Below are 13,808 nucleotides of genomic sequence, written 5' to 3'. Positions count from 1 at the left end.
ACATGTCAGCAAGCAGGGTCCTCTCCACCCCCCTGGAGTCACCTCCCCACCCCCTCCCCCTCCTGGAGTCATTGCCAGGGGCTTCCAGGTGTTAGAAACAATCCACACCGTTGTCATCAAGCTCATGAACATTAATTCTCACATCACCTGCCTTTCCTTTAAGTTAACCTCACTAGATTTAGACAAGGAAAATTTAGTAGCTGGCTTTAAATTGCTCTTCAAGCTAGTTTTGAGTTCCTTCACAGTAAGAAATGAAAATGGATTTGGAGAGTACATGGACAATGTATCCCTGTGGTGCATGCACTGACCCCAAAGAGGCCAAACAGTCCATCTTCATTCTGCAGAGATCATTTCATTTCTGTGTCTTCATACCCACAAAGGATCAGGCTTTCCTTTTGGTGCTAGGGATGAAAGATGCAAGGGCTTTACTCTGAGCTACACCTCCAGCTCCGACAACCCCAACAAGTTCTTATTTATCTTTTAGCTATCAGACAATGTGTTACATGCCCCTTCTAGTATGTGCTAGCTGCCTTCTGGAGGGAAGCATGTCTTTTGAGCCAAGACCATGTGCACTGGATCCTCCACAGAAAAAGAATGTGACCTTCCTGTGTCACAGAAGAATACACGGCACATGACTTCAGAGTTGGTGGACTCGCCCTTTAATATCGAAACTGAGTATCTTTTGGTAATTGTTCTACACAGAGAACAGCCACCATGACTAGAACACACACCGAGAGACATGTCTTGAGCTGGAGGACTTAACAGGAGGGCAGGGGGCACACTGCACACTTTCCAGGCGCCGGCTTCCTCCCTTGGTAGTGTTCATGAGAAGTAGTTACTATGGAACAGACAGAGCTCTTGAGGTCGAAGGAACAACCACAACAGTGGAGTTAAGGCAAAGATATTTTCTCTTGCTACAGAGTCTCCATAGTTCTTAATGTATTCCAACATGATTATACATGCATTCAGTTTAAAATGAAAAATAAACAAGTTTACAAATCAATACTGGATTCTTAAAAATAAACGCTACGTCACTTTTGTTTTTGGCAGCACCAGCCTGAACTTTGCAATATTTCAGAAGCTTCAGGTACATTACAGTCTTCTGAGAAAGGCCCAGTACTTCAGAATTCCCGGGGCGGCTGTGGAGAAAGGACATTACTGGCAACAAAAGTTAAGACAGTTGAAAACCTACGGAAATATATGTAGCTGTTCACACATGTGCACACATATTTTGGCTTCACTTGTGACCCTATTGCTTTGTACCTGCTTTTCTTTGCAGTGTCAGAGCCTCACATCTGCCCATGATGCTCTAGCATCTCTCTACATGCTTTCTAGCCAGCACACTTGCACTCCTTTCTGGCTTAAGGCAAACCATTTCAGCTGGAGATGCCACGTTATTAGATACCTTTCCTTTTCTCATTACACACACAGGGCCTGCACATAAACTCACTCTCCCTGAGCCCCCAAAGGCTCACCTTTGACGCCCTCTAAATATACAGGAAGATTGCTGCTTCTCACTCAGTGGCTCTTTTTATGACAGAATTCAGACAAACCTGTTGCAGCATCTTTTTGGGAAGAGGGTGAGTTTTTAGGGAGAGGGTGCATTTTTTCATTTACATGGTTCTGAGTGCTTAACAAATGTGAACTGGTATAAACGATTGGACACTGGACTGTACAGAGCTTCTTGGGGTGCCTGATGCCTCAAGTTTTGAGCTGAGGAACTTTCATGGCCAGAATGTGGGATCTGACACACTAGAAAACCTCATGGAAGCCCAAATTTAAAAAAAATTAAATAGCTCAATGACATAAATATGTCTTTCTCTTTGGTTTCAAAAACAAAAGCAATCATGATTAACATTTTCAATTATAAAGCAGAATTGGCTGGCATACCAAAGAAACTCCAACCTTAGAGAGAGAGAGAGAGAGAGAGAGAGAGAGAGAGAGAGAAATGAAATCAATTTAATGAGGTAGCTGAGGTCAAAGATCAAGCCCACAGCATACACCAATGAGCTCAGTAAATGCTCAGGCATTTAAAAACACAAACTGCTATGATATTTAATAACTGTTCTTTCTTTCCAATTCCTGCAGGTATCTGCAAACCTGAGACGAGGCCCCTGCAACATGAGGCCAGCCAGAGGCTGGAGTCTGTAAAAGCAGACAGGAAGCAGGCCAGACCTCTGGCAAAGTGCTATTGTGGCTCAGGTCCTCCCTGCTACCATGTCACCATGGAAGTCAAAAGACACTGGTCCCACACCGAGCAGGCACCAAGTAGAACTCAGGAATATGAGGTGGTCTGGGAAGTAGAGAGGACTTGAGGCAGCAGGGAGGCCGGGGTCTGGCATACCTAACAAGCCCAAGGCAATGCTTAGAAAGCCCCTCCCGGTCCTATATACATAAGCCTTTCAGGGACCTTTGGAGGGTCCTGCACCGCCCTCTGCACCATCTCAGGTTCTGAACACCACTGCTTCCAGCTGCTCATGCCCTGAGTTCTGCCTGATCACAGGTATAGGCTACTACTTGGTGAGTAGCTTTCCAGACGCCAAGTTCAAACAACTTCCATTCGGAGTTGAACAAAAATGTGGCCATCCCAATTCTGGCAGCAGGGGTTATTATAACGTTCAGCACCATAACGACTGTATTCCCACATGCAAAGACATGTTTACACGTGTACTCTTTCACATCTGTAGGCATATAGGTAGACTCTTACACACATGCATGCACATACACACTCTTACACCCATACAGGAAATACACAGCAGCACAGTGGCATCCCAGGCTCAGCAAGCTCAGGTAGGGCCAAGATTGGGGCGAAGATAGGCAGAGTGAAAAGGCCTTGAGCAGGGCAGGGTAGGGTTGCTTGGGAAGGAGCCCTGAGTGGTCCACCTTGCTGTGACCTCCTTTTGTAGTTTTCACAGGCAGTAGCCAGCATACCAGGTGCGCCAGCACACAGCGCCTGTAGGCAACCCAGATGACCCGTAGCAGGAAGGAAAACACCAGATCTCTCTGTTAGGTCTCTGTTGTGTAGTTATTGTAGGTGAGAGGAGGCAGGGCTGAAAAGTTGCTCCACCGCCTGGTGCTAGGCCGGGGCTCCATGCGCCCTTGCTCTTTATATTTACCCAGAATACTTTTGGCTTCTTCTGCATCCCGCAAAGGGTTCTCTCCATATTCTTCTTTCAGCCACTGCCGATACTGGAAAAAGTTGGACACAAATCCCAAATGTCACACATACACATACACACATGAACTCCCAGTGACTTTTACCACTTCTTAAGCAATGATGAAGTTTCTACTTACAAACACAGAAAAAAAGGTGCATCAAGGGCATCAATCACAGCTTTGTGGTTGGGAACCAAGCTGCAACCACAGAGCACGCAGGAGAAATCACTGTTCCTTCAATGACCTGGGCTCAAGACTTGAAAATCTGCTGAACTATGTATGTACCTACTTAGCAGACTTAGAGCAGTTACTGTCTGCTACTAAGAGATCTAAAATGAATGCAAAAAAAAAAACCAAAAAAAACAAAAAACCCTGTGTTCTTGTGCATTCTGCCTGTGATAGGCCAGGACTGATTCAAAGCATCCAGAGAGAAAACAGGACGGGATGAGGTTTGTAACTCAGAATCATTTCGTAGAAAGGTGACCCTGTTTTACTCCAGCAAAGAACCTAATACATGAGTTACCAAAATTAGTATGGGAAATACCCCCTTTCCACTCTCACCTGGTTGATCATAATTTTAATAGCTTGATGGGTGAGATGAATTTAAAGCAAAAAAGAAAAGAAGAAGAAAACAGGCCAAACTAAGAAATGGTAATTACATCCAAAGGAAGAGAAACATGCTGATATGAAGTACCAGGCACAACAAAACAGGAAAGCACAACATCCGGTGGCTGCAGCACAGGAGCACAAAGGATGCAGGACGACTCTCAGGGATGCAGGAGGAAAGCCATGGACTTTTGTGGGCCTTTTAGTTCCAAGTGCCACAATTCTCAAAGTGCAAGGCATGGCCCAGGGGGGCTGTCTCCATCTGAAGAGTTCCCCAATGACCACTCACCTGGTGCACTTCATGTTTCTCAAACTCCTGTAGCTGCCTTTGGAAGCCCATGTTGGGGTTGGCACAGGACCTCCCTGCACGAACAGTGTGCAAGGCATCTTCCCAGCCAAAGTCGGTGACAGTCATGATGTATGCGATCACCAATGTGACGCTCCTAGAGACCCCAGCCAGGCTGCAGAATCAAGATAGACATATGTTGCAAGGGCAGTTAGGGAACTGCAGATCTACCACTCTAACCATCCTAAGGACCTCATTTTAGAGAGTCTGTCTGTCTTAAGGTTTTCATGGAAGCAGGCAAAGGCTTACCAGATAATTACTCAGAAACATGCCAAGAATTTTCTTCTCCTGCAGATGCTGGAGCACAAGCATTCTATAAACATTTCAGCTTCATTTTCCATGGTTCTTCGATAGGATATGACCTGGTTATTTCCTATTTCCTTGGGCAATAATGTAACTGCAGCACAGTGAGAGGCTTTGGGCTTGCAACAATATCAGTCAACATGAACTAGCAGAAGGCTTCCTGGCTTTCTTAGCTACCACAGATGAAGGCTTAAATCCATGACTTTTAAAGCTCATGAAAGGACTGGGAAGGTAGGTCAATGGGAGAGTACTTTCCTAGCATGCTCAAGGGTCTGAGTACCAATCTTCAACACAGGAAAAAAAAAAGTTCATGAACTACAGAAGCCCTTACCAAATCTTAGCTTCTACATTTGTTTTGATCCTTGGGCCAAGCAGAGCACTATGGCAGGCAGACTGAACACTCCATGCTACAGAGCAATGGCTAGGTTGCTGGCAAGAACGGTTGGTTTGTTGCTTGGTTATCACCATCAAAGAATAATTTGCAAGTTAAAGCTTCCTCAGTGTGCTCTACCAATGACTGAACATAGAAAAGCTCGGAGACTGTCCTGTTTTCTAGAAATTTTCAGATATATACAAATGCATTAAACAGGATTTTTAGACTATCAGCCCTAGAGTATTCTAATGACAACAAGAATAAACTCTCCTCTTAAGCATGTTACCAGAGCTTTATATTAGGAACTTGCAAGGGAATTTTAAACAAATATATTCTCTGAGGCTTGATATAAATTCACCAGGAGCCGGTAGAGCCCTGGGGTTTCAGAATCTCTATCGACTGACTCTAACAGCACTCCCAAGGCACTTTAAAACAAATGTAATGGAAAGCTGAAACAACTAACATTTGTATTGGTTATACTACCAAGTTTTAAAAATAGTATAGAAACAAAGAAAACAAACAAACAAACAAAACAAAAAACCAATACTGCAGATTATTTAATGTATAAACATCAGTCTGTATCATTCTGCAAAATACCATTCTCAAAGCTACTGAAATATCTCCCAGCTTTTCTGCCTTCATGGATTCCTGGCTCACAGCTTTTGGATGTGGATTGTGGCAGGGCTGTCACCAGCATAAGCACCAAGAATTAGCAATTCACATTGCTTGTGCTGCAAGGGTGGGGGCTGTCACTCAGTCAAAAGACTTATGTGTCCAGTTAATTAATGTCACACATCATTCGAGACAGAGGGGATGTGACCAGTCTACATTTCAACGATGGCAGAGCCCTGGCTGGAGAACACTGCAAGCTATTATTATCACTGCCAGTGTAACACCTAGCAAGAACTCAGCAGGTGAAACCAGAGCACTGTACAACACTACACTTACTAATATGCTCGCTTGCCTTTCTTTTCAGTGTGTTAGTGTGTGTTAGTACACTTGTCCTTTCTGTCCATGGGTCACTGGTCCCAGGACTCACTGTGGACACCAAAATCCAAGGTGTTCAAGGTCTTATAAGAAGGGCACAGTACTCAGTACCACCTGTGCTCATCCTCCTGAATTCTCATGCAGCTGTGGCTGACACTATAGCGTATGGCAGTGCAAATGCCAGCTCAACAGCTGTTATCCTATACTGTTTAGGAAATAAGGAAAAGAAAAACATACATGTTTGGTATAGATACAGTTTTCCTGGATATTTTGTATTCATGATTGAAATAACAGATCTGGAACCCATGGATATGGAATTTTGACCTTCCATTTATGATACAAAGAACAGCAGACTGCAGGAGGATCATTGTCAATAAGATATTTAATTCTAAGTCTCCTGGATCTCTCTAAAGTAAAATACTAGAGCTAAGAAAACACAACAAAAGCCCCAACTTGCAGGTGGGAAGGAGTTAGTTTGGTATTACAGAAATGCATCTCTAAGAACCCACAGTTGCTGCCAGAGTGGGCAGGAGGAAGCAAGGCTTTGGAATGGCCACCATGGGATCTGGTATGAGCCTAGCAGGACCAGTTGACACATGAGTAGCTGTTCTAATAAAATGTCAGGCTAGTAATGAGAATGCTTTGTGCTACTAACCTTGCCAACAACCCCTAGAAATCTTAACAGTGACTGAAGCAAAAACCAGTCAGTTTTCTTTCAGCAAAAGGAAATGAGGACCACTATGGAGCAGCACAGCAGTACAATACACACTTGAGATACTGCTCCAGCACCATGCCCACCCACCACCTGCCTGCCTGCCTGCCACCATGTTCCTCGCCAGTGTGGTTATAAACTCTACCTCTCTGGAATTGTGAGTTCCCAATTAAATGCTTCATTTTGTAAGTTGTATTGGTCATGGCATTTCACTACAGCATTAGAAAAGCAACTAAAATAGAAATACATCAGTTAGAAATCAAACTTATGACAATATATCAAACAGAGTAATACATACCAGTGAACAAGACAGCTCTCACCCTGGAGTCGGCACTCATGAATGAATTTAATACTTTCTTTAAAATGTCTTGTCCTGTGCAGACAAAAAGAAAAAAAAAAACAAAACTGAGAAGTGTTTAACATCTGACCAAAAAAAAAAAAAAAAAAAAAAAAATGCTGGGCTTTCGCAAGATGTTTTATTCTCCCCTGTCTAGACCATACTGGGGCCTGGGCTGCCTCAGCTTTAGATGGTCACAAGCATGCTGAGGTTTAGAAAGCCTCCAATCATCAGAAGTTTATCTTCAGGCCATCCCTGAGTCACAAATGATTGCTGTTGATGGACACGTGGAGTTCTTGCTTAGCCTCACACTGCTCCTCACACTGGCTGTAAGCCGTACCGCCAAAGTGGCTCAGATGAGGAAGGGATCCTTGCTGTATGGATTCCCAAGCCCTAGAAGCTGGCTTATTTCTGACATCGTGGAGAGCTTAGAAGCACTGGCTCTAACAGTCTCCTTCCAGAGCTCCCCGGTCAGTCTCAGCACAAAAATGCTATATGCCACTGGGGCTGTGTGGAAAGGACAATTTAGTTTCAACCCCTGCTCTGCCACTTTGTGTAGCCTCGGAAGCATGACTCAAAAAACAAGGATGATGTCTCGCAGAGGAGACATGCTATGATATTGGTATGCTTTGCAAACTCTGCAGTTTGCAACGATGGTGAATGACACAATTCTTTCTTCTGACCCCTATCCCTTTGGGTCACTTCTTTTCTGGTCACTTGTTCATCACACGCCTATTCAGAAGAGCCACTGTCAAGGTCCCAGGTGGTGTGTGTGCCTTGCATCATATGGGAAGAATCTGCACTGCAGTGAGTGGCAAGCAAAGGCTGTGCGGGGCAGGCACAGAACCTTTCACCAAGTGTATTTTACCTTCAGATGGTTCCTAGAGCACGGAAAACACCCGAAGATGCCCATGCATCCAACTCACTCCTCCATAAACAGCAAGTACTGGCCAAGTAACAGGGACGACGACAAGCTGAGAGACAAGTAGTGAGGAATAATTCTTCCAGTAGAATGCCAGGAAAATGAAATGAGTCAGAGCTGGAACCTCAGATGCAGCATAACCAACTAATCCAGCTAGCTCACAGGGGTACTCAGTGCGGTTATGCAGGCAAGAGGCAGGAAACATTTTCATTGAGATGAATGTACATGTAACACACATATTCATGCCTGCCAACAGGTGTCACCACAAGTGGAGATTCCAAGTACACCAACCTACGGTCACCGAATTTCTACAGACATCTCTAGATAGCCTGGCCTAGCCTAGCTTAGCAGTTTTTGATGATTTTCCCAGGAAAAAAGATTCCTAAATGTAAATATAAGGGCTCAGAGAACTGTAAGCATTGTTCTCAAATGGCCAATAGCAGGCACAAACACATCCTTGTTAAAATCTTGCACTTGGCAGTACTAGTACTAAGGAGCCAAATGCATGAACAGGTGGGAGGGGTGGGTGCAATGGAGCAGCTGAAGGAGAACATGTCCTCAGGCATGGCTGCATGTGTTGGAAGGATGCAGCAGGAGGGCAGAGCTTCCCAGGCTACAGCCAAACCAACCATCTGGAGTTTGCTAGGAAGTCACCAACCCAGCTCCAACAACAGCTAAGAAGGCTAGGCTAGGCACACTATTTCAGTTCGGGGCAGCAAAGTTCTGAGAATATTCTACTTCTGCCAGCTGTGGCCACAGAGAAAGAGAAGGCTATGGAAGAGGAGTTCCACAAAGGTCTCCCTTTCTGAGGAAAGGAAAGTGCTCTGTCCAACCTCTAGCATCCAACCAAAGAGCTACAAAAATCTAAGGACTGTATTAGAAGCACAGAACTCAGGGTAAAATCTGCAGGATAGGAAGTCAGGTTCCCACAGGATATGAGAGTTTTGCTGGCTGCCCTGGGACCACGACCAAGCTTCTCACAGCATCTCTCACTGAGACACCATCAAATGGACCAGACAGTCCATTTACAGCCAAATGCAACTAATTCAAGGATTAAAACCCAAGCTGCCTCATCTAGGATACACAGAAGCATCCTGTGATGGCTAGTTTTATGTCAATCTGACACAGGCCAGAGTCAGTTTTGGAAGGAGGAAATCTCAACTGAAAAAACACCCTCACTAAATAGGCCTATGGGCAAACCTGTAGTGCATTTTCTTAATTAATGATTGATGTGGGAGGACCCAGTTACTGTGGTCCTGTGTGTTATCTAAAAGCAGGCTGAGCAAGGCATGAGGCAAGTCAGTAAGCAGCGTTCCTCCATGACCTCTGCATCAGTTTCTGCCCTGACTTCCCAGGATGATGGACCACAAGCTGTAAGATGACATAAACTCTTTCCTCCTGAAGTTACTTTTGGTTGTGGTGTTTTATTACATCAACAGACCCAAGATACGAGGCTGCAGTCTGTCTCATGTCTTATGTCCATCCTCCTTGCAGTACACAGGGGCTGGACTCCAGACCTCAGACTTGACAGGCTATCTGGACTTTAAGATTGCTTCTGACCAGCTAAACATCAGGGAATGGCCAGGTGGTACATTCCTTTGTCCATAAGGGCTGTCCACACTGTGGTTGTCAAGAGTGAGCTGGGGTCCCTCTCCCAGCTGCAGGTCCTAACTTTTGGTTCTTTTTTTTTTTTTTTTCCTGGTTGGGGATCAATTGGTCTATAAGCTAGACCGGGAAAAGAGCACCAGAGCCACAAAAGCAAAACCAGAAAGCAATGAATGAGAACTGGCCAGGTGAAGGAAGCAGCCGTCTGCCTCAGAACATTTTGCAATGAGCACAGTGATGAAAAAGCCTGCTGAGCTCCTCTGAGTACACACAGGACAGTCTTCAGGAAGGGGCTAGGTTTACAGGCTCATTAAGATCTTGCTAAGAGAACAAGTCAATTCCTCTACTGAGGCTTTCCAGGGAGCAACTTCTTACATCTGTTTTTCACACCTACATGTCACAAATTCACACATTATGAAATCAGGCTTCCCATGTACTGTGAGGGAGAACCTGGATTCAAGAGCCAAGTGTATTCTACCTTGTGTATTGCCACACCTGGGCCAAGCAACATACAAAACTGCACTGAGCCCACAGCTGTGTATAAAGGAGCTTTGGGGAGACTGTTCCACCTGCTCCCCCTAATAGCCCATTTGCATGTGACAGATGCTAAATCAAGGAAGACACACAGAATGCTGTTTCTGGCTGCCACTGTGCTGGGGGCAAAGACTATAGAGGCCCAGGGCGGCAGCTGTCTCAGTCTAAGGGCACAATGATGCCCAGGGAGAACATGTAGAACTCCACCATGAGACTTGACTCTGACACAAAATCGGGCATAGGGCCAAGCCAGGCAGACATTCCTAGAAATGCCTTTTACAGGAAAGGCCAAGAGGTGGGCTCACCCAAAGCTGCTCTTGTTTAAAACTGGGTATTACAGAGAGAGGTGTGTGTGGGTTATTTCCAGGGAAAAAAATGACATAAGTCCAAGCTCTGGTCATTAAACTCCCTCCTCCACAGTGGGAAATACCCACAGTCTGGGTTCTTTTGTTTTCTACTAAGGTTTGAAGCAGAAGCACAAATCTGCAGCTCTAACCTACCACATGCTGTTTACATGAACACCAGTTCCCTCTTTGTGCTCTTTGCTTGGTTGGCAGTCACCCTTTACTTCCACAGAGACATGTGTGACAGGCCTGTCTGCAGAAGGAAGTATGCCCACAGGTGTATTACTCACCCAACAGTGCCTATATGATCATATGATCCTATGAGCTACTGCCTACAGCCCTAAGAGAACCTCCGTTGTGCTGGGGAGCTCTGGCAGAGAGATTTCTTCACATGGACTAAGCAGTGGTTGTAAACTGTCCTCTTGCTTCTCAGTGACCAGTACCACAACCACTCCATCTCCATATCAGAGGCTAAGAGTGACCTTGCTGATCTTCTGAGAGTTCAATAAAAGATGGTGGATGGAGAGTATCAGCCACACCACATGACACTCTTATGTGGAGGCTTCTTGCTCTACGACCCACGATCTTAGATGCTGCGATCCCTAATGTGATTGACACAGTCCTTAGGATCAGGACTTTGCTTACTGGAGCAGGAGCCCAGTGACTGGGCCACTTTGAATGGTGGTAGGTCTTACTTTAAGGCAGTGATATCAGACGAGGCTGTGCTGACAGTAAACTACACAGAAAGGTGTTTTTCCTCTCCATCTGAATCCAAGTGTATGCAGAGAAAATCCCAGCAAAGGCAAGCACCTATGGTCCTCCTTCCTTTTAAAAGCAAATAGGTTGAGCACTCTATGTTGGGAGGTTCTTCCTGGGGCTAAATTGGTCCAGATACTCCAGGCTCCCCTCCCCATTTCTCAGCTAGAGCTCTGACGGCAAACTTCCAGCATTAATCACAGACAACTCACATGTGTAACAATCACTCCCAAACTTTATACCCCAAAAACTTTAAGACTCCCAAACCTTATGTCACCATTAAAAAAGAACTGGAGGATGTTCTTGTTTCACCATTCTTTTTATTTTGCTAGGTACATTCATTTGAAAAGACAGTTTCAACAAGAGGAAGACAAAAATTTCTCTTTACCCTTTAACATGGCATCATTTCACAAAAGAATAGTTTAACTCAAGATTTCAAGGACAGTCTGAGATCAGAGGGCTCTTGCGTTAGTGGAATGATGGCTGTTATAGCAAACACGAATTGCACATATTCCAGGGTTCTCATTTACCACATGACGAGGAGAGCATCCCTGAGGAATGCAAAGACCTCAAGAACCATCTGGAGGAAGCACAGCTACAGTGGTGCAAGGGCTAGCTGACCTCTGATCTTGAAAACTGCTCATCAATAACAGAAGTAGAAGAAAGCAAATGAAAGAAAAAACGGGGGTACAGAGAACACCAGGTATATTAAGACAACATAGACAAAGTGAGAGGGTGGTGAACTAAGACCAGGGTGTTCCCTGAGGCCCCTACAGAGCTCTGTGTACTAGACACACTGGCCTCTCCACAAGATCTCAAGAAACAGGGAAACCTGCTTGGCCCTGAAGCCACAGGACACCACGGAAACTTGCTGTTACAACGCAATGCTATGAATGCCAGAGCCTACAGCAGAGCTCCCTCAGACTCCACAGAGAAGAGAAAGACAGAGGATCAACTAAGTGCTGTCTGGCTACAAATACCAACTTACTATGTAATAAAAACAGGATAAGCAAATGCAAGCGAATACATATCTAAACATCTACTTTCAAGATGCATTAGCATTCCTTACTTGAATAGAGAGAAAATACAATCTTATTTTACAATACTAACTAATTAACCAAATACCCAATTTCATCCATCATCTCTGATAAGATGGGCAGATGATGAAGTGAGAAGGTTAAAGTGACTAGCTTTAGAGAACCTATGGAGAAAACAAACGCAAATGGGTTTCATGTGCTGAGCCCTGACACTGGGCACCCGACACACATGCACATCGTGCACTGAACACCCACTCTAGCCTATCTCTCCTTACGACAGCATCACACAAAACATACCACACTAGGGTTGTGAGGTTATTGGGACACGGAGAACTTGAACTTTTATATTTCCTGACTTGGGCAGGCTAGGTGGCTGGGGGAACTGAGCTAAAATTTTGTGCTAATGTTATCTCAACCCAGGTTTCTGCATTTTAAGTTCAGGGAAGGTCAGATGGGGGAGATTCTCTAGGATTAAGGCCAAGTCAGAAAACCAGCTTTTCTGCACTTCAGAGCAACCGAGTATCAGGTGACTGGGGTGACAAAGGTCACATATCTCTTAGTAAGCATAATCAGCCCTAACACCTGCTGGTTTGAGGCTTTGTAGTGAAAGAAATATTTAATCTTTATCTTACCATATAGGGGTAAGCATTCTGCCACTGAGTTATGGTCCCAGCCTAAGACTTAGGAAATAAAGCTTAGAAATCGTTTTAAAAGTTGGTGTCTATGTTTAAAACAGTAAGCAGCACAGATTTCCAGGGGTTGTTTTGTCATTGAGGAGAGGGAGCCAGGCATCAGGAACTCAATATGGTCAGCTGGGGGTTGATTGCCTGTCAATAAGCATCTGGGTTACCAAGAGCAAGTTGTACCAACTACTCAAGTTTTCTCTTGCTTTTGTTATCCAGAGCATTACGAATATTTATCTTGGGGTTGGAGAGATGGCTCAGCCGCAGCAGTTAAGAGTACTGGCTGATCTTATAGCCAGTTTCCACATGGCAGCTAACAACTGTAACTTTAGTTCCAGGGGATTCAAAGCCACCTTCTAACCTCTGTGTGTATGGAATGATTGTGGCACACAGACATAAAAAACAGGCAAAATACCCATACACAAAATTAAAATAAATAAATATTTTCTTAAAAAGGTCTACATTAAATATAAATTGAAATAAAAAGAACACTGATCTAATCAGCCGCATAGTTGAGGATATAGAAAGTGTAGGTTCATTGTCAACTCAGAATACTCAGTGAGTAGTAAGTACAGGAAGCTCTAAATAAGTTAGGTCATAGAGAGGTAAGCATTCTGACTGCCAACTACAGGTGAAACATTTGATCTGTCATAGAATCCGACTCACTATAGTCTGAATGCTCCTTCCCCTAATTTGTTTATTGGGATCTTAATTCCTAACTTTGGCAGTATTGGAGACAGTACCCAGAAGTGTCTGGGTCATGGAGGTAAAGCCTTCATGAACATATCAAGCACTTGGCCCTTCTTTCATCTCTTCCACACACTCACTCTGTCTTTCCACTGTTGTATTATGAAGCAGCAAAAGGTCTCTCAACAGAAGTAGCTGCCAAATCTTGGACTTCAAGCCACCTGAACTGTGAGATAAAACTGATCTGCTTTCTGTATCAATTACCCACTCTCATATATTCTGTTAAATTAACAGAAAGCAAAGAAGACACTCAAGCTTCACTGGCAACAGATAAGTAAAACTTAAGCTGTCACCAAAACTTATCTCAACAATCACTCCTGTAACTCTGAAGACATCCACTGTAGAGAAATAAAGTCATAC

The 13,808-nt window shown here is 44.3% G+C and overlaps 1 protein-coding gene across 2 annotated transcripts in view; it reads right to left on the bottom strand.

The window, feature by feature from the left end:
- Window positions 1-636: 636 nt before the first annotated feature.
- The window catches only part of Dusp22 (dual specificity phosphatase 22), a 61,948-nt gene continuing 48,776 nt past the window's right edge, over window positions 637-13,808 (bottom strand). The window contains exons 5-8 of one of the 2 annotated variants that reach the window (XM_055619099.1): window positions 6,782-6,856; window positions 4,052-4,223; window positions 3,117-3,189; window positions 637-1,139 (exon numbers count right to left, since the gene is read on the bottom strand). In XM_055619099.1, the coding sequence (XP_055475074.1) occupies window positions 1,093-1,139; window positions 3,117-3,189; window positions 4,052-4,223; window positions 6,782-6,856 (367 nt within the window). In that variant the 3' untranslated portion in view covers window positions 637-1,092. Of the gene's footprint in view, window positions 3,190-4,051; window positions 4,224-6,781; window positions 6,857-13,808 lie in introns of both variants that reach the window. The other variant, XM_055619098.1, reaches the window with a different exon arrangement.

Source organism: Psammomys obesus, unplaced genomic scaffold, assembly GCF_907164565.1.
Source record: "Psammomys obesus unplaced genomic scaffold, mPsaObe1.curated_primary_1811, whole genome shotgun sequence".
NCBI lineage: Eukaryota > Metazoa > Chordata > Mammalia > Rodentia > Muridae > Psammomys > Psammomys obesus.
Note: the sequence above shows the minus strand (reverse complement) of the source record. Positions and strands in the feature narration are given on the sequence as shown.